At 40.5% G+C, this 27091-nt stretch overlaps 1 protein-coding gene and 1 long non-coding RNA gene across 6 annotated transcripts; one reads left to right on the top strand and one right to left on the bottom strand.

The window, feature by feature from the left end:
* On the top strand, positions 1 to 23926 carry LOC148860738 (uncharacterized). The gene is made up of 2 exons (XR_016112927.1): positions 1 to 482; positions 23374 to 23926. It is a non-coding gene; the product is annotated as an uncharacterized LOC148860738 (long non-coding RNA).
* LOC148860737 (eukaryotic translation initiation factor 3 subunit C-like) lies at positions 15898 to 27091 on the bottom strand. 5 transcript variants are annotated; one of them, XM_088984594.1, is made up of 5 exons: positions 26765 to 27078; positions 26592 to 26661; positions 26353 to 26424; positions 24430 to 26247; positions 15898 to 17164 (listed from the first exon to the last, which is right to left on the bottom strand). In XM_088984594.1, the coding sequence occupies exons 3-5, from the start codon at positions 26374 to 26376 to the stop codon at positions 16172 to 16174; spliced, it is 2835 nt and encodes a 944-aa protein (XP_088840720.1). In that variant the 5' UTR covers positions 26377 to 26424; positions 26592 to 26661; positions 26765 to 27078; the 3' UTR covers positions 15898 to 16171. The 5 variants fall into 5 exon arrangements, with proteins under 5 accessions (XP_088840720.1, XP_088840722.1, XP_088840723.1 ...); XM_088984596.1 differs by having other exon boundaries at positions 26509 to 26661; positions 26765 to 27073; XM_088984597.1 differs by having other exon boundaries at positions 26592 to 26686; positions 26765 to 26935.

Here is a 27091-nt window from a genome sequence, read left to right as displayed (position 1 = left end):
GATTGATTGAGAGAATCTCTCACAAAGCTGTCTTGACAGCCCATTCTCTCGATCAATCTCCATCTAAAATCCATTCAAACATCAGTCATTGATCTCCCTTATCTTCCATCTCAGCCCTCCATTTCCCTCTCAAAGAATAAATTCCACCCATTTCTCACATCCAAAATACACAAGAAAGCCTAGAGCAATTACTCTATACTCACTAGTATAGAGAATACCCCCTTTACATCCAAGAATTCCCCCATTCACATTCCCCACATCCTTCTATCCCACCACATCAATCTTATGTCTGAAGACCCCCTAGGTCATGCCACATTGAAGAAGAAAGCCGAAGCATTCTTGAAGACTGAAGTTGTTGCAGAAATGTTGAAGGCGTCGAACATCGTTTATTGGGCTACATGATCAACCCTTTCTCATTCCTCGGGCCAAATATATCTGCTGCTAAATGCATCTCTCTTACCTCTGGATCGATCATATTCAAGGTGAGTTCACGATCTTGGGTTGATTTGTTTGATCTGCTCATTGTTGCTAGTAATTGTCGGCTTGATCAAATAATTGTATGTTTCTTTCAAGGATTTCTGCAACATCATTATTAGTTTGACCGATGATGGATTGTTTTCACTAGTAGCTATTTATTTATTTTTAATGATAATCAAATTTCTCATTAATCATCAATTCACGTCACCAAGGTTGCCTAGATTTCATCAATAATTAGTTAGCCTACGGTTGATTTTCAAGTCTGTAGCATAAGTTATCATTGTGATCGTTATTAGTCTCAAGTGTTAAAACTGGCTTAATTAATTGATTTGTTTATAATACGGGCATGCATGCATATGTTCAATTATTATAGTTCTCATGTGGTTAACCGATTGTTTATATCTTTTCCTCCATTTATAAGCATTAATTAGGCCTGGCCTCCTTTAACATTTACTACATTTAATTTTTTCTTTTTTTATTGTCATCAGCACTTTTAGTTTAATACATTTGTTAGTTTCTAGGCTAGATCATTTGTTTACGTATCCATCCATCTTTTCTTCCTTTTTATTTTCAGCATATGAGGTAGGAAATATCTTTAGGAATTTTCCATTAAGATTTGATAGATCGCATTCTTAAAGGTTGCATTTAGACATTTTTTTATAAATAGGAAATTTAGTAGATAGGTTTGTGTTTCTAGTTTGCTAGTCATTTAATCCTCTAATTAGTGTTATCTTTCTATTTTGAGTTTTCTTCTTGTATATATTTGATTCATGGATTTATTACGTCTTTCACAAAATCGCCAATCTCATAATTTTCATAACTCCTTTTCCTATTTTGTTTACTAATAAATTCCTTTTCATGTAATACTAGATCTTTTTCTCTTGCTTGTGTTATGTTTGTTAATTTGACTTAGTCCTCTTTAGAAATTTTCTTTTTTAATGCCCAAAAATTATAAAATTAACCTTGGAACCTTGGTGAAGTAGAGGCCGGTTCAACCAGGCGCATGTGGGGTGCTTAACACCTTCCCATACCGTACCTTGGTCCCCGGACCCAAAGAATCTCATCTCCATTGGATAACGAGTCACCAAGAAAGCAAAATGTTTTCCTCGAAAAATCTTAGGTTTTCCTAAATTCCCAATTCCAAAAATTTAGGTGGCGACTCCAAACTCCATACCCAAATCTGTCCCCCCTCTGGGTTGGAAAGCCACAGGAGGCCTTACTCACTGGGTTCAATAGTTGGACACTTTCTACTTTGGCCACTCTAGTTTCCCCTTCCATGGCAAGCTCCATATAGTATATCACGTCCTATAGGTGGGTTTGTTTTCTGTCGAATGGGATGCGAGGGGTCGGGATCCTGGTGATGTGGCCCTTGTGCTTGGCTTTTATGCATTGGTGATAGGTGGGCGGGACCAGCCCCATGCCAAGTATTAGGGGTTTCCTTAATAGGGCATGATATGCTGTTGTTGAAGAAATCACTTGGAACTCCTGGCTGATGTAGAATGGTTCAATAGCCACTGGCAAGTCAATCGATCCTTCTGTGGCAGACGCATTCCTATTAAGGTTTGTGACCTCCATGGGTATCCCTTTAACAGTTTCCTTCCGTCCATTCATGAGCTTCATGGTGTGAAGGGAGATCAATATCATGGAGCTTCCTTGGCCAACCAATGAGCACCACATCTCATATCCCCTATTTTGGCCGTGATGTACAGAGGCCGGTTGTCGTGGGGATCAGTGGCCAGCATGTCATATGGGGTGAACTCTACATGGGATTTGTCTATGCGATGAGGTTTGAGCGGCCTTCTGAAAGCTTCCGCTAGTGCTCTGATGGCATGTTGTCGTGTTGTAGCACTAGTCACCTATTTATTGAGGAACTATTGTAAGTCTGGGCTTTGCTCGAACCGTTGAATCAGCATGTTTGGGCAGTCACCTCCTGATGACCCAACTACATTTATGCTACTTCCTTGTGAGTGTGCAGGGAGGGGGTCAGCCTCCATTTGGGTTGGCTTCCTTTTAACAAAATAATATAACTTTACCTTTTGCCCAAAAAGCCACTGGAGAGTGAAACAGTCCATTAAATCATGGTTCGGAGGCTAATGGTAGTTACACCACCTCCCCCCATGTCTTTCTTTCTTAGGGTCAACTCCAGGTGGTGGTGGTGGCAGGTTGATCACATGGTCTTCCACCATCATAATCATGATAACTTCACTCCTATTGCAGTAGAAAGGGGGAGGGGGTGGTGGTAATGGGCCATTCCGTCGATTCTGGTTGTCGTCATGGTAGTTAGGCCACTGGTTAGACCCCCTAGTGTTTCGAGGTCTCTGGTCGACGACATAGGCTTCATTTCTCACTTACTGCGATGCTATTGAAACTGGTTGTCGCGCTATGTTGGTGACAGTGCGCACTGATCTCTCTGTGCACTTCCATAACTGGCTGAAGGTATCAACTTCAATGTTCTCGATCCCTATTTTATAGGTCAGGTGCATGATGCATCCCCTGCACGTATTGTTCCATGAAACTTTTCTTTGTTGCATGTTCGTTGAAGACCGAATGCGCCAGTTTCTAGAACCACATAACATGAGCTAGGAGGTCTTCTCTGGCACGTTGTTCTGTATTATGCAGGTCCACCATTATCAGCTTCCGTTCAAGGGTGAAACCACTTGGATAGAAATTTCTTTGCCAACTCTACCCATGAGTTGATACTCCCTATGGTCAGGTTAACGAACCATGTGTATGCCAGTCTAGTCAAAGATTTGGAGAATTCTCGGACCTTTAAATCTCTATCTAGGGAAAATGAACCTAATGCGTCTTCGAACTTGTTGACATGCTCTTTAGGCTTCCCTTCTACCCATCATACTGTGGCCACTACTACGGAGGGACATAACCAGAGGTATACGACTTGTATAGAGTGCGGTTGGAGTAGGGATTCTAGAACATGAGTGCAGATTGGGCTTTTTTATAGCTTTCCTCCATTAAGGCCTGGACATACTCTTTTATCTCAATGTGGCTGATGGGCGTCTCTATCATCTTGTTGTCTCGTGGGACTGCATGAGGCTACTCAATGGAGGAGAAGCGGGGTTTTCTGCCCTACGTCTAGTACAAGTGCAAGGTTGGTTGGGGATGCTTATTCATTCTAGGGTTTAGGTTTCTAGGGTGATTAGTGGGGACAGACGCAGAAGGTCCAGCAGGTGTAAACGGGGAATATTTAGTTGTTGATGTCCTTTGTAGTAGTTATAAAGCGTTTCTCACCTTGGTCTACATTTTCTCCAATCGATTAATGCAAATCTCGAAGTCATATACCTTGTCGTCAGCCTGTTCGGCGGGCTCCTGACCAATCTAGTTTCTGACCTCTAGGTTGATATTCTCATGGTTGTTAGGTTGCTCCTCAGGGATAGGGGAAAGGTTAATTCTATGGGCGGTCATCCTTTGTGATCAAAGGATGAACTAGAGATTCTAATGTGGGTGGTGTAGTGAGGCTAAGTGTGGTGGTTTCCTTAAAGGACGAAGGAAGACTAGGAGAAAGGGTAGGCTAAGAGCTTCTATTGATAGAGTCATGTCTTCGTTATGATTCACACTTCCTTTTATAGGGAGAAATCCAGAGTCCCTGATGGGAAGGAGCCAAAAGATTTTGATTCCTATTTGGAAAGGGGATCTTTGATTTAGTGTTAATTGTCAGGGGGATACTACTAAGGATTCGATATGTGTCTTATGAGATCTCTCCAGGATGAGATTTCCTTTCATATGAGGATTCTCATAATACATGTGTGCTACTTCCTTTTGCATGTCTCCTACACTGACATGTTCTATTTAATCCTATTTTGTATCTTGTCACGAGCAATATTGGCTGATCATTGTATTTTCGTTCATTGCCAGTTTGCGATGCCTTTGAACTTATCGCAAGCTCGCGATAGCTTTAAGATCATTATAGGTCTATGGTAACCTCAAATTCGTCATTGGTATGTTGTGGCTTTGAGCTCATCACAGGTCTAAAGTGGCTTTGAACTCATCGCACGTCTGTGTAAGATTTGAGCTCATTGCAGATCTGTGGTGGTTTTGAGCCCATCGCAAGTTTGTGTCGAGTTGTGAACTCATTGCGGGTGTTTGTGTAGCTTTGGTTTAGTACCTTCATTGCCATTGCAGTCATGGTGAACAACATGTACCTATAGGTGGTGTCTGATATGAGGGTAAAAGTGTAGATGGGGGTTGATCGGGGCCCTTGGATTGGTATTATATAAGTTTAACAAGGGATTTGAGGGTCTTAGACAACACGTCGGTTCTTTGGATTTTTGGGCATTTTAGAGAGTTCAGATGGTTCTGATCAGAGGTTTGGGGTAAATTGGAGGTTCAAACAGTGGATCGAGAAAAAATTGGGTGTTGAACCTTCAAAATCAGGGTTAGAAGAGGGTAAATTGGAGATTTTTGGAAAGGGCAGGCTTGGAAGAGGGCAAGACGTGGAAGGAGGACTATGGTAAGGGAAAGGCAAGGAAAAAGATTTCCCCTACAGTATCATTTCATCATGTTCAAGCAATTTTATTTTTGAAAAAGTGACCTCTCCTAGGTATTAGGAACCTTCGAATTTAGGGTACATTTTTCGTATAGGAAAACATTAAAATAAATTCTTAATGTTTAAAACATTTGCTTTTGGCAGAGTGACCCATCTTAGGTATTAGAAACCTTAGCTCAAAATGTTGGAGGGGAGGTAGGTACCCCATGTGTGGAACATTGACAAATTGAGGAGATATTATCTATGAAGAGTTTGATAGTTTTGAGCAATGCTCGAAAAGACTACAAATTTCACTAAGTATGAAAAATGAGACCGCTCGCCCTACTGACTTGGTCTAACCGATCTACTTGAAGGAAGGGTTAGGATGCATCATAAGGGTGGCCGAACCATTCTAGATGGCTGGGCGAAATTCAAAAATTTCCTAATCCTTTCGAGAACCGAATTCTCTATGTTTCAAAAAACTTACATTTTTCAAGATCAGTCTTGCACTGAATCAGACCAAATTTGAAACCAAATAGGGAAAGAGTTGTATACCTGATACGGATACCACAAACGCAGATCCTAAGGTGGAAGTTCACGCCCAAATCCATGCTAAAACTAGCCTCCATTGAAAATGGCACAGTGTACTCCTCAAGTTGGTTCAGCAATGCAGTTTTCAAACAAACTACAATCCAACAGCTTGGATCGAATTGGGGAGATGAGCACGAAATTTCTCTAGATTTTTCTTGCAAAAATTAATTGAAAACTGATCTCTATTAGTCACAAAATAGTTGTAGTTGAACTAGGGTTTTATGGAAGACAAAAGAAGAAGAGAGAGAGCAGAATTGAGAGATGTCCTTGGTCAGTTCGCCCTCTTCTTCTTTTATCTCTTTATGGAGAACTTCTCCTAACCAAATTACAAGATTATCCAAATTTAATTTGGATCTGGACTCTATTAAGAGATAAGCCTTATCCTCTTAAGAGGATGGCTGCTCCATACCCATTTCCAAGCCCAAATTCACCCCATGTTAAGTTGTCATGTGATAGCTTAATTCTTCATATTAATTATGGGCTTTAGGCCCAACAGCTATAAGGCTCACAATCCAAGGGTGTTGCATGGCCGATTTATGCCTGATTTGTATGGCGTAGGACCCCACAATGGCCTCACATAAGTCCACATGGGTTTGGCCTAGCCTCTATGAAAAGGCCTGGCTGAATTCACTACTAAATGCAGTGAACCCCTGAGCACACCACTTTGGGCTCAAAATGGGCCCAACATTTACACTTATGTGATCCTTGAATTTTGTCATTCTATGAAGACCCAAGGATAATGGACTTAAATAAGATAAGCCCTATCAGGTAATCAGCCCTGTAATGGTCTCTTACACTTAATCTCTTGGCTTATAATGATTAAACATTGCCCGACAGGGAAGGACCTCTCCCCTGGCTGCAAGGTGCAGTGTCACACTCTCTGCTTGGATGGATCCCGGGAATTAAAAGATTTTGCAAACATTTTTCATAAAACATAATGTATATCATATAAATATAGTTTGCAAAACCAAATCTAAAAATCCCCTCTTCGAGCTCCCAAGCCTGCTCAACAATGTTGCTCTTCACCTCCTCTAGTTGGTGAGTCAGGCTGGATGACACATTGAGGAACTGTCGACGATCTTTTTGGGCTTCCAACTAAGCCTTTTCTAGTTGTGACTAAAGGGACTTGATCTTAGTTGTCATCTATGTGTTTTCGTGCTCCATAATGGTGGCGTTGTCATATAAAGCATGAGTCATACAACTCACCTGCAAAAAAGAAAGACATAGTGAGGTGAACATACATGAAGACCAAGTGTTGAAGGGTTAGTACTTATCGACAATGCATCCTGGAATATCGAGCTACTGAGGTTAGCAACACTCCACTGATTGAAGTCCCTCCTATCTTCAGGAAGAAGTATTCTAGTACTCACATCGAAGGCAACACGAGGGTCTCGGATCCTATCTGTGGTAGTGGCATCCCAGTTTGAGAGGTAGACTTGCCTGCGCGAACTGGATTCCTTGAAGTAAGGGGAAATCCATCATATGAATGGCCGAACCATGCTAGATGGTTGGGCGATATTTCAAAAATTTTCTTTCACCCTTCTAGGAATCGCATTCCCAGGTTTAGAAAAATTGCATTTTTTAAGGATCGTTCTTGCACCGAAACTGGACCAGATTTGAAACCAAAAGAAAGGGAGAAGAAAACCTGATATGGATTCAACAAATGTATCTCCCAAAGTGGTAGCTCATGCCCAAAGAGAGTTCCAAAATCAGCTTCCACTGAAGATGCCACAACTTGAATTGAAGCTGGTTCAGCAATACAATTTTTAGCAAAATTGTAATCCAACAGCTTGGGTCGAGCAAGGGAGGTGAGTACGAATTGGTTCTAATATTTTCTTGCAAAATTCAGAAATCAAGACTGATCAACATCAGTTCAAGAATTGGAGTTCAAACTAGGGTTTCTGGGGCGGCAAGAGTAGAGGGAGAGAACTGAGAGCAGAGTGATCTAGAGCAAATTCGATGCCCTCTATTTATAAACCTTAAGGATCAGCACTCCTAATCAAATTGAAGCCGGTTCAGCAATACAATTTTTAGCAAAATTGTAATCCAACAGCTTGGGTCGAGCAAGGGAGGTGAGTACGAATTGGTTCTAATATTTTCTTGCAAAATTCAGAAATCAAGACTGATCAACATCAGTTCAAGAATTGGAGTTCAAACTAGGGTTTCTGGGGCGGCAAGAGTAGAGGGAGAGAACTGAGAGCAGAGTGATCTAGAGCAAATTCGATGCCCTCTATTTATAAACCTTAAGGATCAGCACTCCTAATCAAATTAGGAGGATCCTAATCCAAATCTTTATTTGGATTTGGACTCTCTAAGTGGATAATACTTACCAAACCCTTATCCATACCCATATTCGCCCATGTCACATGACTGCTTAAGTTGTCATGTGATCACTTGATTAATCTAATTAATCACGGGCTTTAAGCCCATTAAGTAAGTGGGTCACGACCCTAGGTAGTTTTTGGTCCATTTGATTCTCTTTGTATGGCATGGTACCTCGATAATGACCTTACAGAGGCACATATGGGTTCGGCCCATCATTCGTGAAAAATCCTGTTTCACTGTCAAGTACAGTGAACCCCTAAGTCCATCAGTATGGGCTCTTAATGGGCCCAACATTTATATTAAATGATCATTGAGTCTAGCCATCCTATGAAGGCCCAAGAATAATGGACTTAAGTATGATATAGCCCATTAGGTAAAAAAGCCCTAAATGGTCTATTACACTTAACCTCTCAGCCCTTAATGATCAATCACTGCCCAACAGGGAGGGACCTCTCCCCTGGATGCAAGGTACAGTGTTGCACTCTCTGCTCGGATGGGTCCCGGGAATTAAAACCACTTGCAAACCTTTTTCTTAAAACATAATATATAAGTATATTTTGCAAAACAAATCTCAAACTCAGTTGAAATCGACTGCTGGTAGTTTTGGTTTCCATCAAAGAGAATGCAATCTCGATCATTCACTTTGCCCGACAAAGGGGCTGATCCTATCACTATGATCACCCACTTGAGTGAATTCTCAGGCTACCCCAACATACACAGGTTTTGACCCCCAAAGGATCTCACTGATTGGCATATTAAGGATAGCCTAATCTGACTCCCAATGTAGTACCATAATCGAGTCTAGGGGTTATGTGTAATTTTTCAGTTTTTCCCACCAGTCTCCAAGGTCCAGGGCATAACAAGAAAATGGTATGGGTTCAGTGTTTGAAACAAACACACACTACATGTGCTTCAGGTCTAACCCTAGCAGCAGAGACAAGCTACCCCAACCTTCTTGGTAGTACATTAGTGTTAGCCTTGGTAGGATAAACTTCCCCAAGTCTATCCAACAGCTGAGAACATTCTAAACTAACTCGGGTCTCTTAAGTGTCCAGTTTAAGGGTAATTACATAGAAACACATCGTTTAAGTGTCTAGTTCAAGTGTCTTACCAGTCTATAGCTCATAGGGAGTCTTAGGAACGGATTTGGTTGGAACCCGATTCAGCACGTATATAGCAGTCTCCAATGTGTGTCTACAAAAGGATATAGGTAGTTCTGAATGGATGAGAAGTGATTAGACCATATTTAATAGAGTTTGGTTTCTCCTCTCCGACGCACCGTTTAATTGTGGTGTAGCAAGATAAGACAGTTGTGATACAATCTCATTGTCCTTCCTTGAATTTGTTGGAGAGATATTCACCTCCTCGATTTGATCAAAGGGTTTTGATGTGTATCCATAACATTTTCTCAACTTCTTGTCTAAACTCCTTAAACTTTTCAAAGGATTCAGTGTTATGTCTCATTAGGTACACGTAACCATACCGAAAGTAATCATTGGTGAAATTTATGAAATAACAGTGATGGTTGCATGTTCTAACATTCATGGGACCACATACATCAGTATGTATCAGGTCAAGTGTACCCGGAGATCTTTCAAACTTTCTTGTAAATGGTTGTTTCATCATCTTACCTTAAAGACAAGGTTCATAAGTTGGAATATCTTATATAGTTAGAAAATCCAAAGGACCATCCTTCACCAATCTTGTGATACGATCTATGTTGATATGGGCAAGTCGGTAATGCCACAAGCACATGGGATTAACTGTACCACATGTTCTTTTCTTGGGGGATAATTTATGACGTAATTTTGGTTATGTTCATTTCTAGAGGACAGAGGACATAGAGACCACTTTCAAGTTCTCTGTAGGTAAGGAATTTGTTATTCAAATTAATAGTAACTTTATCAGTAAAAAGAACAGAATAACCATCCTTATACAATTTTGAAACTAAAATCAAATTTCTTCTAAGTAACGGTACATAAAGACAATCTTTAAGCATTATAATGCCTTCTCTGAAAATTAAATCTACAGTTCATATAGTTGTAGTTGCAATTGTTGCAGAAGTCCCCAAGTAAAGAACCACCTCTTCATCATTCAGCCTTCTGCTTAGTTTGAACCCCTGCAATGTATTACATGCATGAGTAGAAGCTCCATAGTCAATACACCAGGATATAGAAGTGACCAATATATTGGTCTCTATGAAAAGAGATTCGAAATTACCTTCTTTGTTTTTGGATTCTAGATATTGAGGACAATTCCTTTTCTAGTGTCCGGTCTGTTTGCAGAAGTGACATTCATCCAATGACTTGTCTTTTTTCTTCCTTTTTAGCTTGCTTGCTTTTTTCTAAGGCCTCTTCTTGCCTTTCCTCTTTATTTTGCCTAATTTTCCACCTTTAACAAGCAAGCCTACCAGCTTATCCTTCTTGATTTCAACCCTCTACAACATATTGTTGAGTTTGTGAAGGCTAACTTTTAGCTTGTTCATGTTATATTTCATGACGAACTAATTGAATGAGGGAGGCAAAGTTTAGGATGGCATCAGTCTTGGTGTCATCATCGAGCTGGGATCCAAGAGCCTCTAGTTCATTAATGTACCCCATCATCTGCATGACATGGTCATGAACCGATTGGCTCTCAATCATCCTCAGGTCATCAACAGTTTAAGGACCTTCTGTCGGGTAGAATGATTTTGCTCCTCATACATAGTCTTTAAACTATCCAGAGTTTCTTTGCAAACTTTGGTCTTATCAAATTGTCTCAGGATTGCATTGTCTAATGATGCTAAAATGTAACACTAGGCAAGAGAATTCTTCTCTTCCCTTTTTTGATATTCCCTCCTACGTGCCTTAGAAGCCCTGTCACCCAAATGTTCCGAAGTTGGGTTCTTGGCAACCTTGTCCAATTTGTCGGAGGTAAGGACCAAGGTTACAGTACCGGTCAACACAGTTAGGTCCCTTAAGTCTGTTGTCGTCCAACAATTTAGTGAATTGTCTGTGTGCCATTTCTGATAAAAGGCAATAGATATTAGTCCACAACCTAAAATTGTTTCATGTTATCTTAAATAGAATGGTCTTTTATCTATGTTCCATCTCATTTTATTCATCTCTGAGATTTCCCTCTTATCTTAGTGACGAGGACACGATGCATGTCCCTGAAAATTTTGGAAATCACATAGGTTTTTGGAGCCAATTGTTTCAGCTACAAAATCTCATGACTTTCTATGAAGGATCAAGTATCCACCCATCTAATGAGTTTTCCCTTTGGCCTCCATCAGACAAGGTTCGTTGCCATTTTAGGTTAAACCTTTCTGTCTAGTAAGTGTTGACTTGTCATATCGTGGACTCCAAGATACCGTGAAAGAGTCTTCAATTTTAGGATAACCCTCTCCCACCTCGGAAAATGATGTCCCTATCATCTCATGAAGCAATCCAACCGAATAGACCAACAAAATTGATAGCCCAATTTTATGGTGCATCTCCACCCACCGATTCAGCATGCTTTCATGCTAATGACAGAAGGCCTTTAGAGAATCCATCATATGATTTTCCCTATCTATTGCACTTATATTAATCCGAAGGGAACAAACAAAAATAGTCCTTAGGTCTGGTTTAGGTCATACCAAAGCGACTCCCACTTACTTTCATAAAGTTATATTTGAATGGGCTCAAAATGAGCTAGGGTTCCACGGGGTTCCTCTTGGTGAGGAAGCTGATCAGGGGGGCCATTGAGAAGGGAGATCATCCAATGATTTGTAGACATCATGACAATGATGTGCATTCAACCACGATGTTCGTAGAGAGCCACATACAATTAAACATGGGCCAAGCACTTATGGCCCATGAACGAATCACATTTAGCACATAACAAGCATACACATAAATTGATCCAATCAATTAAAAGCTTGTAAAACCCTAATTAATTTAAGTTAACACACAATCAGCCCATTAAAAGCCCATGAATTATCCAATAATTTTATCTAGGTATATGGGCTAAACTGCAAAAGGCAGTTCGGCCCATATAGCAGTTATGCTAAAATGGGTCGGTGTTGCTTTAACTTAACATAAATTAGGTTTTTCAAGTGAGGGCCGAATTGGTCCATGTGATGGGCCATCAAACCCTTGGCCCATAACCGAATTTGAGCCACCTAAAATGTGACCCATGGGGCTGAGATCAAACCCTACCGAACCATTGGTTCGGTCCAACCAGTTTGGACCAAACTAGGTCAAATCGGTGTAGGGTTTGGTGTCCAAAACATGCAACAATTCATGAAAATTCAATTTGAAATTTTTAACAACTAAATATTGACAATCAATCACAACAAAAATAAATAATCTAGTGTTGCAAGTGTGATTGTCTGAATCTGATCTGAATGAACTGCAAACCTACAAGAAAACTGGTTAATCATAGATTGCAGATTTTTTACAATAATCTTCCTTCTTCTCTGTGCACTCTAATCATCAAATAAATAATTCACGTGCGCAGATCTTGGCGCCAATTAAAGAATTTGATCTCCATCACACAGACAGCCCAAGAAGCAAAGAAATAATAATAGAACAATTCTAAAATTATATCAGAATATAATTTCATATCAAATCGCACAAAATATGAGAACTGATTAAACTTAACTTTAATACCACTGAAGGAAGGGGAAATCCATCATATGGATGGATGAGTCATGCTAGATGGTTGGGCGAAATTTCAAAAATTTTCTTTCACCCTTCCAGGAATCGTATTCCTAGTTTTAGAAAAATTACACTTTTCAATGATCATTGCACCGAAAATGGACTAGATTTGGAATGAAAAGAAAGGGAGAAGAATACCTGATACAGATTCCATGAATTTAGCTCCCAAAGTGGTAGTTCATTTCCAAAGAGAGTTCCAAAACCAACTTCCACTGAATATGGCACAGCTTGAATTGAAGTCGGTTCAACAACACAGTTTTCAGCAAAATTGCAATCTAACAGCTTGGATCGAGTAAGGGAGGTGAGCACGAATTGGTTTTGATATTTTCTTGCAAAAATCAAAACTTAAGACTGATATATATATATATATATATATATATATATATATATATATTTTATTTGATTGCAACACAAATCTCAAACTCGATTGAAATCAACTGCCAGTAGTTTTGGTTTCCATCAGAGAGAATGTAGTCTCGATCATTCACTTTGTTCGACAAAGGGGCTTATCCTATCACTATGATCACCCATTCGAGTGAATTCTCAGATTGCCCCAACATACCCAGGTTTTGACCCCCGAAGGATCTCACTGATTAGCATATCAAAGATAGCTTGACCCAACACCAAGTGTAGTATCATAATCGAGTCTAGGGGTTATGTGTAACTTTCCAGTTTTGCCTACCAGTGTCCAAGGTCTAGGGAATAACTGGAAAATGGTCTGGGTTCAGTGTTTCAAAAAATACACACTATATGTGCTTCGGGTCCAACCCTAGCAGTTGGGACAAGTTGCCCCAACCTTCTTGGCAGCACATTAGTGTTAGCCTTGGCAGGATAAACTTCCCCAAATCTATCCAACGGTTGAGAACATTCTAAACTAATACGAGTTTCATAAGTGTCCAGTTTAAGGGTAATTATATAGAAACAAACCAATTATAACATGAAACAATTATGTACTTTCATTCGTTTACAATAAATGGATATGTACATCAATCTTATTGGAGCTAGGGGCATACACTGTCTAACATCCCTCGTAGGCGACGTCGGGAAATGTGTACATTGAGGGTGGAGCGAACTGACTAGGCATGTTTATAGGGTTGATGGAGGTTGAATCGACGTGATCGTCATCGATGCTCACCACGTCGGGCTCCCTAGCTGGAGATCTTGGATGTGAAATCACCTCCGAAACCACCTCCGGACTGACTAAACAGTACCTGCTTATGTGAGTTGATCTTTGGCCGTGAAACCACCTCCGAACCAAATGGGCCAGAGATCTTAGACGCACTTCGTGAGCCTCACAACAACTAGCCTATATAAAGGCACCCCCATTCACAAAAAAGGTACGTGTGATTTATCACTCATAGCTTTCTAGTCGTCTCACTTTTTAGCACTCTCAAAGCTCTTCATTGACTTAAGCATCAGAGTGCCAACCCCAGGTAAAGCAACCCAAATATTGACATCTTTCTTTGCAACTCAACTAGGCAACCTACTCAGTCCGACGTCTAAGCTATGTGCCAGCAGGGAGCATCAGATCACGCACCATCAGCTTTCATTTTCACTTCTTGGATGCAAGTGGACTCTTATGGAAGTGGTGAATCTTTTCAATCAAATTTCTTCACCCCATCAAGAAAGACTGAAAGAGAGGCAATGTAATATGTAGATACCCTAGGGCAGCAATATTGTGGTCTACATAGGAAGAAAAGGACGAGAGATTGTTCAAAGACAAGATTCTACAATCATAGAAAGCATTAAAATGAAATCATCCATTTACTAAGCCATTATAGAGATTCATGAATGAACCAAACAAACTATGGGTTCAAGTTTTTAAAGCCAAGTCAGGGTCTATCTTCAATCAAAACCCAAAGTCTACATTTCGCTTGGTGGAGAACCGGAGACAAATGCTTAGCAAAGCAAAGTTTCTAAAATGGCTTCATATGGCAAATCCAAAATGGAAGCCAGGTCACTAACCATACCCCCTCTTTCACAAGAGTCAGAGATCTGCCACACCTAGATGGATCCTGGACAACTTCTACACTAATATTTCTCTCCAGGCACAATTGCAGAACTGAAAGTGAAACCTACCCTTCACTTGCATCATGATCAACTCGTTTTGATACATTAAAACTCATTTATGTTCTCAGTGAAATCCGCTTACACTTGCTTCTTAGGAGAATTGTCATCCACTTCTCAGCACACAATACCATGGCGAGACATCTGGAATCTTGAAGTTCCTTTCAGGTTTCAGATCTTCGCATGGAAACTATACTGGGATGCAGTTCCCACCAGAGACATTAAAGTTTCTGAAGGAAGATGAACAATCTTGCATTCTGTGCAATGGAGCTGCTGAAACATGGCATAACATTTGCAAGGGCTGTTTAGGCTGGATTACAGGTGGGCATGGTGTACATTCTTTTTTTTTATTATCTTTTGAAGGGCTACACAACAGGAGGTAGCCCATCCCCCAACCAAGGTGCAGGTGGGATTCAATCCCAAGTCTCCGACCTGTAGGAAACCTTACCAACCAGCTGGTCGGCACCTTGCCTCAACACATGGTGTACATTCAGGCTTCAGCAATGGTATACTAATTTTCCCTAGTCCGGATCACCTGCCAACCAAACATGTTCCAACCCTCTACCAACATAATCTAACATTGCACATCTCATACATAGCAGGTCCCACTTTTATGATGAGTCCCAGTCTCATGATAAGATGTGCTGTGTAGGGTTGGAACGTGTTTTGTTGGCAGATCTCAATTCATTTTCCCCGTGTTTTTATCAAAACATTAAAATAATGCATACATGCGAGAGTTGACATTGCTCGTAGACCAATACGAGATGCATGAGAATATCCCATCAGATCCCATCCGAGTTATCAGTAGGCAATTATCTATGTCCGCCTCACTTGTCCCAAATGAAGGTGCAGGGTATGCTAGCAATAGAGGAACAATATTGCTTGTATATTGATGGCTTATACATACTCTCTGAATTCGGCTGCTAGTTCATATGTACTGATTCAACGTAATTGCAGCAGCAGGTCATAGGGCTAATATCAAACAACCATAGGATACCGAATGGGAGGCAGTCATTTTGGGTCTTCAAGAAAGCAGGGAGAAGTGTTAAAGAGCTTGTTTTTTCTGATGTTTATCTATTGTGAATATCATGAATTACATACAACTGGTAACAAAAGATGCACAGAGACACTGTAGTGGCTATTCAAAAGTTTCTTTTTTATTAATTCAATACTCAAAAGTATTTTGATAGCGGTAGAACATGTTAAATAGGCAGTAGAGCACTAGAGCTACTATATCAAATACCCCTCAATGGAATTCCTGTAACATCTTTCAAGTAGATAATATAAGTTTCTTTGGCATTTGTAAGGAAAAAAAGACAATCTAACATGAATGAGGTAGGCACTAAGGTGACATCACTTGGTTCACTACTAGCAAGATACTATCAGAAGGATAAGAAAGGAAACAAAGTACTACATATCTAATACACATAGTTATTTTATATATGTAAAATGCCCGTAAGTACTTCTCCAGAAACAAAAAGCTAGAAACTAAAATTGCATTCAACTTTTCTTAATTTTTTGATCATTTTCTTCTCTTCTTTATTTCTCGCTATGCACGAGCGACCCTGTTGAGACTGACCATGCGGGCTGATGTGTCCATTTGCAATCCTCTTCCTGCAGCACCTGTCTGGTAAGATCTACCAACCCCTCCATATGCATCTTGATATCGTGTGCTCTGGAAGCCAACAGAATAGCCCCCTGTTCCTCGTGACTGACCAGATCTATCCTTCAAAAACACTCCACCAGAAGCCTGAGTGGAAGTAGATGGTCTCCTTCCAAGTCGGTAGCCTAAGCGCCCACTACTTTGCCTTCCCTGAGAAAAGTTCTCTTGCCACTTACTGGCTGCAGCCCCAGCATAATCCTGGCCCTCTCTACGCCTTGGGGGCAACCCATCCAGCCCTCCACCTGTCCTTGCTTCTAAAGCCCTCTCATTGCTCTCAGCAAGAACAGAAAGCTTCTCTGTCAACTGGAATACAAGGCTCTGCAGTCCTGTGTGCTCAACATTGTGGAAAACAATGCACCGAGTTGGCTGGTCCCAGCTTGCATGAAGCTCCTCCATGATCATCATCTTACTCACAATGCTGTGGACAAGGTGGTCTGAGAGGTCAAAGATTGTTGTAAGCTGATCTAAGCTCAGGGAATCATAGGATGAAGCGTAAGTGAATAGGTAGGTCCTCAAGGCCTCTTCCTTTATCTTGGACATAAGCATCTCCAAAACATTTTCACAGTTCCTCAGGAGCTTCCAGACATCAAGGGATCTAATGACATCAAATGCCTTTTGGAAGTCTCCTTTGCCCAGGGCCCTGGTAGCAGCCATGACATGGTCTCGGACATTTTCAGGGGGGCCTGTGAATGTCTGTCTCTCACTCACCTCAAGCAATCTACGAAATGCCTTACTTATGACCTTGCGTTTGGCATCATGGGTATTAGCAGCCATATTAGGGACCTCCAAAAGCATGGCACTTATCAAATGGACAGCCTCTAGGAGCTCAAGATTTATATGCATGTGGTATGGCATTTGCCGCCTCCTTTCAAGCTTTTCCTGTAAATGCAAATTACAAGGTAATTGAGATTTCAGAATTGCCAACACACATCATTGAGTAAGAAAGCGACTACAAAATGGTATAACATACCTGCAGATACAGAGAAAACCACCTACTTAATTTTCTTTGCATGTGCCACTTAACAAGATTCCAATACAATAATTACATTGTTAACGAATTATGTGATTCCAGTCATACTATAGTTACATTTAGAAAACAAATCCAACAAACTACAAGCAACAGATGTAGCATATCTCCTTGTTTACAGTAAATGACACTTTAAAGCCACCCATCCCTTATCAGTATTTGAGGCTAGAGGAAAATGATGATGATAATAATGATGACAGTGACAATGATAATTACCAGAAAGAAAAAGAGAAGAAAATAAAAGAAATTGAAAATAGAGTTTTACCCACTCATCCCATTTATCTCCCTAATACAAATGGAAAAAAGAAAATTACAAAAACACCCTCATGACTAATTAATTATTTGTGGTTACTAGAGTGTAAAAACATCTCATGAGCTTCAACTTTCTCTTTCATGAAGTCACAATCTACTTTTATATGTTTCATGTGGTCATGTTGGATAGGATTGTATAATAGCTGTCAAGGCATCACCTAGGCGACTAGGCACCCTTGGCTTGGCACCTTGCCCAAACGCCTTGAATTATAGCAACTAGGCAACTAAGTGCCCACCTAGGCGACAAAAATGACAATGCAGGTGCCTTGTACAATATCATTTATATTGCTATATTGTTGTATCTTATTAATGTATGTGTTAATACTTTTTATTATATGCTATATATATCATTTATACTTTGTTTTAATATTTTACCATTCAAATTTAAAAGATCAAAGGGTTTTGAGGAGAGAAAAAGAAAGAAAGAAAGAAAAAGAAAGAGGAAAGAAAAAATAGAAGTATAAAGAGGTTCTTTTCTTTATATTCTCTCCCTCTCTAATTAAATAAAACAGAAATTCCATCCTTGTTTTTTATTTTACTTTCCATCTTGCAAATTTATCATATAAAGTTAATAACCTTCTTTAGCTTCTAATTGATATGAAATTAAATTGTTATTATAGTTGTTTCGAATGCTGCTACAGTAACTCGAACCTGGAAGAGAAGAAAGAAGAAGAGGAAGAAGAAGAGAAGAAGAAGAAAGAAAAGAAGGGTTTGTCCAAATCTGATGGACCTCCCATACAGTTGACCCCCTTAATCTTAATTAGATTCTAATAACCTTTACAATGACTAAATTGCCCATACTTAAGTGTAGGGCAGAGTACTCTAATAAAATTGCCACATAAGCAAACTACTTAACACACATAAGATGACTAAACTACCCCTATTCGGTTCACTTTAACACTCCCTCTCAAGCTGGAGAATATATGTCATATAATCCCAGATTGTCACATAGGTAGTTCACCTTCCCTGAGCTTAGAGCTTTTGTAAATAAATCTGCCCACTGATCATTCGAGCCCACATGTTCTGTATCTATCTCTCCAGCAAGAACCTTCTCCCTCACAAAGTGGCAATCAACCTCTATGTGCTTTGTTCTCTCATGAAAGACAGGATTGGATGAGATATGGAGTGCAGTTTGATTTTCACAGTACAATATCATAGGTTTATCCATGTGAAACCCAATTTCACAGGTAGTGTGTGCCATGGCCCTATACTCGGCTTCAGCACTGCTTCTAGCCACAACCGTCTGCTTTTTACTCTTCCATGTCACAAGATTTCCTCCAAGAAATGTGCAATAGCCTGTAGTAGATCTTCTGTCATTCACTGAGCCTGCCCAGTCTACATCTGTATACCCAACTATTTCAAGTTTTCCTCCTGGTTTATACAATAGCCCACGGACTGGAGCTCCTTTCAGATACCTTACAATTCTAAGAATTGCATCCCAGTGAGGTATACGAGGGTTCTGCACGAATTGGCTCACCATACTGACTGCAAAGGAGATGTCGGGTCTCGTAATAGTCAGATAGTTCAGTTTTCCCACTAGTCGTCTATACCCTCCAGGATCTTCAAATACTTCTCCTGTTTCACTGCTCAACATAACATTTGGTTCCATAGGGGTCTCAGCCGGTTTTACACCTGACAGTCATGTTTCTTCCAATAGATCAAGAACATATTTCCTTTGGCACAGATTTATACGTTGTTTTGACCTGGCAACTTCTATTCCCAAGAAATACTCTAATGTTCCAAGGTCTTTTGTTTGAAAATGATATTGCAGAAATACCTTTAGTTTGCCAATCCCCAATTTATCACTGCCAGTAATGACAATATCATCCACATAGACCACTAATAAGATCTTCCCAGCTTCTGAGTCATAGTTGAACACTGAGTGATCACCCTGACATTGCTTCAATCCAAAACTCGTTCACCACTTCGCTGAACTTCCCGAACCAAGCACATGGTGATTGCTTCAACCCATAAATTGCCTTCTTCAGTCTGCACACCTTACCATCCTCCCCCTGAGCAACAAACCCAGGTGGTTGCTCCATATATACCTCATCCACCAGATCGCCAGGGAGGAAGGCACTTTTTATGTCAAGCTGAAACAAAGGCCTAGTTTTTTTTTTTTTTATTTGGATAAATACCTCTCTCAAGGTGTGTCTATAATGCCTAGTTTTTTTTTGATAAATAATAAAGCATTTTATTAAAATTAATCAAGATGAACTAACAAAAGATACAACAAAGAGTTCCGCAAAGAGGGATGAGATGCTCCCCGATTGGACCAGAGAATAAGGCAACAATCTGAACCTCTGCATTCCTGAATACACCTCCAATACCAGAACGCCTAGGATTACCAAGGCTACTGCCGTCAAAGTTTAGCTTTATAAACCTTCTTTAGGGTGTTTCCAGGTTACAACAGGTTTATCCTTAACCAAAGAAGATTTTGCAACTAATTCCCATTTTCTCCACATGTCAACAAAAGAGAAATGTGAAAAAAAGATCCAACGCTTTAACTCAATAAATAGTCCTAATCATCAAACAATCCCAACAGTAGCCTCATCCGTTTCTTTATCATCAGATATCCTGTTATTTTTTTCCTCCCATACTATCAATACTAAGGCGACCTTAACACATCTCCAAAAATACTCTCCCACTTCTCTTAGGCCACCTGAAGGTTGTGGGGTCAAAAAGACCCCCTCCCTCCCAATTTGCGAAAATACAAAGATGGATGAGAAGCATTTGGGTGATGATAGCTCCCTATTAGCTGCTTTTGGCACCCACCGAATGGAGCTTTCCTGCCCCTAGTCCCTCGACTAAAGGCAACAGTCGACAAGGGGACGACGATAGACCCAACATTGCATCTACCATTGACCCATTAATACCACCTACTTGATCTCTTAAAAAGTCACACGCCTCGTCCTTCTTAATTAATAATGGGCTTGGCCCATTCAATACCCCTTTGTTTATTTCCTTTGGACACATTCCAGGTACTTTTAAATTTAGTGGGTCCAGCCCACTTAAATCCTTTTTACAAAACTCAACCTGGTCCACCCTATTACATAACTCAACTGGGTCCATCTTTTTTGCACCAAGGCCTAGCTCAATGTCAAACAAATGGGCTTCCCACTCACCACTACTTTCCCTACCACCACTAATATAGGAGTTTAAGAGAGCACCTTCTCTGCTGATGCCTACGTGGCTCAGGACTAAATTAGCATTAGTTGATACCTTGCCTTGCTGATCAGATTGGTCAAAGGAGCTTTGAGTCAGTTGACATCCCCTTGTAAGACTATTAGTGTTCCCTTCTAGTCTAACCTGCCCACCACTTGTTTGCCCAAAGCTATCCTGTACAGATGACCTGCCACATGCCTTTGTTCCCTTGATGTTAATCTTTCTAGCTCAGTATCAGTTTTCTTCCCTTTTAATATCTCCTCCCCTAAACTTTCCATATTCGTGAAATTTTCAAACCAAATTGAACTAACCACTCCTTGAAGTCCACGTAAGCATTCTTCTTCAACCTTTCTTCATTCATGCCACAGGGAGACCTCAATGGCAGCCACCAACCAGATGGGGCAGAAAACTCCATGTGACCACATGGTCCACACCTTTTTTTTATCAATGCCATGTGTTCACTCCTCCACCATTCTAGGGACATCTTAAGGACAAACACTACTCTAACAGACAACTGCTGAACACAAGTCTCACAAAAACTCCATTCAATTGGGCCTTGCGAAGGGAGGCAATGGAACAAAACAATTCTGTCCTCCATGAATAAAAGGGCAAGCCTAGCAGCCGAACCAGAACTCTGTCCTCCACACTGAAGCTCTTGGAATTAGACTCAGAAGACCATCTGGAGATAGTAACTGTACCTGAATCCAACTTCAAGCAGACAACATCGATCCCAACCTTCACCCCTACCAGCTCCAAAAGGGCCTTACAGTCCTCAAAGGGGGTTAGAATAATAGTATGGTTCAGCTTAAGCACCCTTTAATACCTCCTTAGCAACTGCTCTCCAATCTCTTGGTGGCACATTAGCAGTCACTATTGATTTCTTTTCCCATTCTTTCTTTGAAGCATAAATGATTATTTTACCATCAATTGCAGTCTGACCAATTGTCACCAAGCTCTTCGGAATGTCTCTGCTCCATTTCTAGCAGAGCTTTACCTCTCTCCTGTGTCATCTCTGTAACTTTCCAAGTCTTTTGCAATCTTTTCAGCAAGACAGAGAAGTCCTCCAGAATGCCCAAGACTCCTTTCCAATTGGCTTCCTTTGCTTCTGGGATACAGACCATTTGTTTTTTCCATCTCCAAAAAATTCCACAAGCACCAGAAATCTACCCTTAGCATTCTGTCTTCTCTCTGCCACATACTTCCTGTCATAACCCCTTACAATCCTGCTTCCAACTAACCTGAGTTGCTTCCTCAACAAAGGCCTTGAACCACTCAATAACCTCTTCCTCAACCAGAACCACCACGCCCTTTTCATCTCCCTAATCTTCAGTGCTGGTTTCTTTTAATCCTTTTCACCTTGCAACTATTGAACAGGAGCTGCTTAGCTTCAATCTTCACGTCTTCTCCACTTTGCAGTCTGCACTTAACCTTCCTCCATCATTAAGTATCTCCAACTAAGGTAAAGGAACGCTTTTTCTCTATAATGCCTTGTTCCTCAACTATTTCCTTTAACCAGCCCACCATAATTCTAGATTTTCCTTCTATTACTATGTTTCTCATGCTAGCCTTTTGCTCAGTCTAAAGACCTTGTAGGAGTAGGACAGCCATCAATTCAGCTTTTTGGTGTCTCCAAAGCCTATAGGACCAGAATACAAGGCCATCACTGCACCTTGATTATTTCTAGCTACACCTCCAATACCTTCCCCAGGAACATCCATCAAAGTTTAATTTCAATTGACTTTTAGCTGGTTGTCTCCATTCCCTTTGAATGCTGGTTCTAGCCTTGGGAGAATGAGCTACTATATGCCATTCTCAAATAATGTCATCCATGGAGAACTGCTCAAAAGGTTTAAATGATAGTTTTCAAGGCGCCAAGTCAAGGCTAGGCGACAGGGGAGTGCCTTGTTGCCTAGTCACCTAAGCAATGGATTTTTTAAGTAAAAAAAATATATCCTAGGGTAGTTCCCTAGGTTCCATAACCATATTTTCTTAATAATTATCCATAATTTTCATAAGTATAAACTTTGTGTTAAAGTATAGAAAATCAACATATTCATGGGAAGAAAAAGAAGAAGAAAAAGAAAATTCAAAAATATAGGGGCTGAACCCCTACTTTTGTTATAGGAATAGAAGAAAAGAAAAGGTGAAAGAAAAAAAAAGAGGATGTGGAAGAAGAAAATGTGTTGATTAGACAAAATTGTAAGTTCTTCCTTATTGGTTAAGGTTTTGAATTCTTTGAGGGTTCAATAAACCAGTTAGCAATGTTTGTGTTATTTAAACCCTAACAAATAAAAAAAATAGTAAAAAGAAGTTAGTATATAAACACACAATAATGTCTATTTTATAATTATAATCTAAAAAAAATTAAGAATATAAAAGTATTTTATAACACAACATACAAAACTGCTTGGCGATTAGGCAAGGTGAACCTCCAAGGGAACCTTGTTGCCTAGGCATCACCTTTACAACTATGGTTTATATGTTTTGACCCACTGCACTACTCTTATGGTGATATTTTCTTTGATTGCTTCCTAGGATTCTGAATTTTAATTGAAAATCCTTGTTTTCCTCTCCTCCCAAACAGACCATAGAATGGCAGCCCTGGTACACCTCAACAAGATATTTCCCTACTTTTAGCCAGATTGAAGAAAGATGTCAGAGGAATGGTCTTCAAATCAGTTGGTGGGGACTTCCTGCAAGAGAAAGAAACTACTCCCAAACGCAAGAGGTGGACACCTCAGTTGGATTGCACAGAAAGCACATGTGAAAGGAGAGACACCAATTAGACCTCCTTTTCTGCAGTGCTCACAGGAGTTGTCAGGAAAAACCAGCAAGCGGGTAGGGAAAAATCAAAGATTTGAAAAAAAAGGCACAACAGAACAAATCCATAGAAGAAAGTATATAGACTCTATTGTCGAAATGAGAAGTGTAAAAACACTCCCTCCAAAAAGGAAGATACTTTGGCAGTGTACTAGGGTCTAGGGCTGCCATGGCGCCCTAGGGAGTTACGTCTTTTGTGCTTTCAAAGAAAAAATGCAACCTTTGACCAATTGATGTATACTCATTATCTGTGTTAATTCCTTACCAAGAGATCATTGATTATAAGAAAACTTAAAAGAAACCCTCCTCCATTTTCATCAGTGTGCTTTATTTCTATCTTAGAAACCATTATCCACTCACGTTCCATCACAAATACTTCAAGTGACAGCGAGCTTGTAAACAAAGCATGTTTGAGACAAAGAGCAGCCACCTTGTGCAAAAAAAATAACAAAAAAAGCCAAAGGTTATGTCTGTATCTACTCCATCCCACCTGATACTCCAAATGGTTATATATCCATCATTCATATATTAGTAAAAGTTGGTAATTCAGATTTAGCTGAGTCCCAGTATAGCCAGATTTTGAGGTTAGACAAATCTGAATCCTAAACACATACCCAAACCAGACCTTTCCACTCCATTGTTAAAAAAAATCAAACACCCCATAAAACAAAAGAGAGATTGAGAAAGAGAGAGAGAGAGATTTTGCCCCTACTCCAATTCCTTTAACTGGTATTGGCAATCTTTTAACTAAAACTCTTCCAACCAAACGAGGAAGTAAGCAAATGCAATATAGGACATTTATAGCATACAAAGCATGTACCTGTTCAGGAGTCTTGTCATGATAACGGCTCTGTGAAACACCCTGTGCAAGTAATTCCTTTACCCTACCACCTGCATATAGTTCAGAAAGGCATCCATGTGCCTCTGCTATTAGCCCGACCCTAAATGCACAAAGACCAAGTTGAGCCATAGCCCTGTTGAAAAGAATCTGAGTTGAAATATCCATATGTTGAACCCCATCCTGCAAATGACTCATCAGTAATAAATCACGGGAGGTTGAAAAGTCATCCAGAATAGCATGGTGGTATATATCACAGAGCATTGCACGAGCTTTGGTTCGCTCATCCCCATACTTGTAAATAAGGGAAACCAGTACATCCATCAATGTCCTGCTATTTTCCGGAAAAGTGGATCTTCGAGGCACAAGCTCAGGGGTAACAACAAAGGAAGGAGGGCCCCTAGTCTCCTCAACTGCTTGGGGCTCCTCATTTCCTTCAGTTTCCCCATTCTCTACACTCTCTGTACGCTCAGCCAGCTTCCTCATGGCATCATAAACTTCTTGGGGTTTATAATATATTAGCTCAACACGTCTCAGTGCTACCTTTGCAGCTGACTTAAAATCTTCAATCCTTTCCAGATAATCCTGAACATTCTGGGCAAGAACAAGGAATGTAGGTTCATCCCTCAGTCTCTCAACATACTCCCGAGTGTGTGGATCAGCGGATTGCAAGCTTTTAAAGAACTCAGCATCAATCCTTTCAAGGAATGCAACCAAATTCCCCCAAACACGAATCATCTCCTTATAGTCTGCCCCTTTCTGGGTCTCCTTTTCGTCAGGTTCAACTAAATCATCTACCACAATGTTCGGATACTGCTCAAGGATGTCAAGTATCACAAGCATGTTCTGCACACACTTCTTCCATACGTTTATAGGCATGTGTCCACTGAGACTTGGGTTCACATCAAACTGGGCAGAAACGACATTAAATAGGATCTCAAGCTTCTGGGCAGGAGTCTTGGCAACCCTTGTAAGGAAGGTGAGCTGCTCAACCTGCTCAACCCTTCCAGTTCCCTTCCGACCCCTTCCAGCAACGATCTCCTTAAGCTTCTTGTCAACTGTATCCCAGGTGATTTCACTTGGGTCCTTCATGAATTGCTTGTCCATAAGTTTATCTTTCTTGCTCATCTTTTTCTCCCAAACTCCAGTCCCCTCAGCTTGGTTATCCCCACCCTCGTCATCTTCTTCCTCATCCTCTTCCCCAGAATCTGACATCATTGCAATCTTTGATGGGTCCTCCTCAAACTCTGAACCTGATTCATCCTCATCCTCCGTCTGCTCCTGCTCTCCTTCATCCTCATTCTCAGGATTTTCCCTGTATTTATTAATCAGATCCTCAAATTGCTTATTGTTTTTCTTAAGCTTCTGCTTCATGGAATTCAATGCTTTGGCATTGCTACTACTCATCTTCTTCTTTGCATCCTTATTGGCTAATGCCTGAGCCAAGAAGTCCTCTAACATCACTAGAGTCTTGATATAAAGTGCAGGGACCTTTTCAGATTCGGCCACCCGGATAACCTTCTCAAGCTGTTTGTTTATCTTGTCAAAGCTCTCCTGGAGACTTACCCAGTCATTTATCTTCATGGCATTCTTCATCTGGTCCACAGTAGATATCATCTCCTCAAACCGCTTATCTTTTGCAGATCTAACCACACGCTTCTGACCATCAGAATCATCACTATCGCTCGCATTCCCTTCGAGATATCTGCTTCCAGCAGCTGCTCCAGCAGACTCGCCAACACCACCAGCATCAATGTCATCCTCGTAATCACTCTCCTCCTCCTCAGTGTCATTATCACTCTGTGAACAAAACACACAGACATACAATTTTCGCATTAGTTGAATATACATGCTTCTTCAAAATTTGATAATCACGATACAGTTCATATAAGAGAATGCATGAACCTGAACCCAGAACCGAGACGCCATTGTTTTGAGTGTTTTAAGCTTTCAACCAAACAAAAGCCTTAAAAAAAGCTGTAAAAAAAGAACTTAAATTACTGAAGAACTGGCAAATAATATAACTTAAATATTGAGATACAGAAAGAAGAAAACAGAAACCTAATCTAAAGACACCACATCAGGAGCGAGGATCTAACATCCTCTTCTAGGGTCGACTGCACCCACGAAGGAAAATCTTATACCAAAAGCCTGTCTTCCATTACGCCATGACTGGTCGCAAGATGGATGAGGGCTGTGGGCATATCCCATTTCCTGAGGTATCCGACCAGCAAAAAAGCTTCGTAAACAGAAATATTCTAATAATTTTTTTTCAGAATAGTTGAGATAAAACGAGAAAAATGGAATTGAATCTTACAATGCAGAAAAGAAGATTAAGGGAGAGTATTTGATCTTCTGGCGTTCTTGAGAGTCTTAAGCACAGATTTGGTTTGTTATCCACCCGTTCTTACGCGAACCAGAGTTACCAGAGCTATTGGGTCTTCTGCGCTGGAGAGTGGAGACGCCTAGACCAGTAGACCTCCCCCCAAATTGAGCAGCTGGGTTAGGGATATTTAAACCTGCTAAAACTCAAGCGAACCAAAGACGACTGAGACGAAGGGTTGAAGGGATAATGGGAATGGGAAAACCGCACGCGAATAATTAGGGTGTTTGGTTCCGTTTACCTGCGCTTTGCTGTGATTGC

This window comes from Nelumbo lutea, chromosome 4, assembly GCF_056320005.1.
Source record: "Nelumbo lutea isolate HS-2025 chromosome 4, American lotus-T2T, whole genome shotgun sequence".
Lineage (NCBI taxonomy): Eukaryota > Viridiplantae > Streptophyta > Magnoliopsida > Proteales > Nelumbonaceae > Nelumbo > Nelumbo lutea.
This window is presented reverse-complemented; position numbering and strand designations above follow the sequence as displayed.

Excerpts from the sequence above, each read along its gene's own strand:
- LOC148860737 (XM_088984593.1), bottom strand. The coding sequence starts at position 26,376 with ATGGCGTCTCGGTTCTGGGTTCAG. Across the intron at positions 26,248-26,352 it reads CGTCTCGGTTCTGGGTTCAG|AGTGATAATGACACTGAGGA; the intron begins GTTCATGCATTC and ends TTTTGTTCACAG. Across the intron at positions 17,165-24,429 it reads ATGACAAGACTCCTGAACAG|GAAAAGCTTGAAAGGAGGCG; the intron begins GTACATGCTTTG and ends TTGCATTTACAG.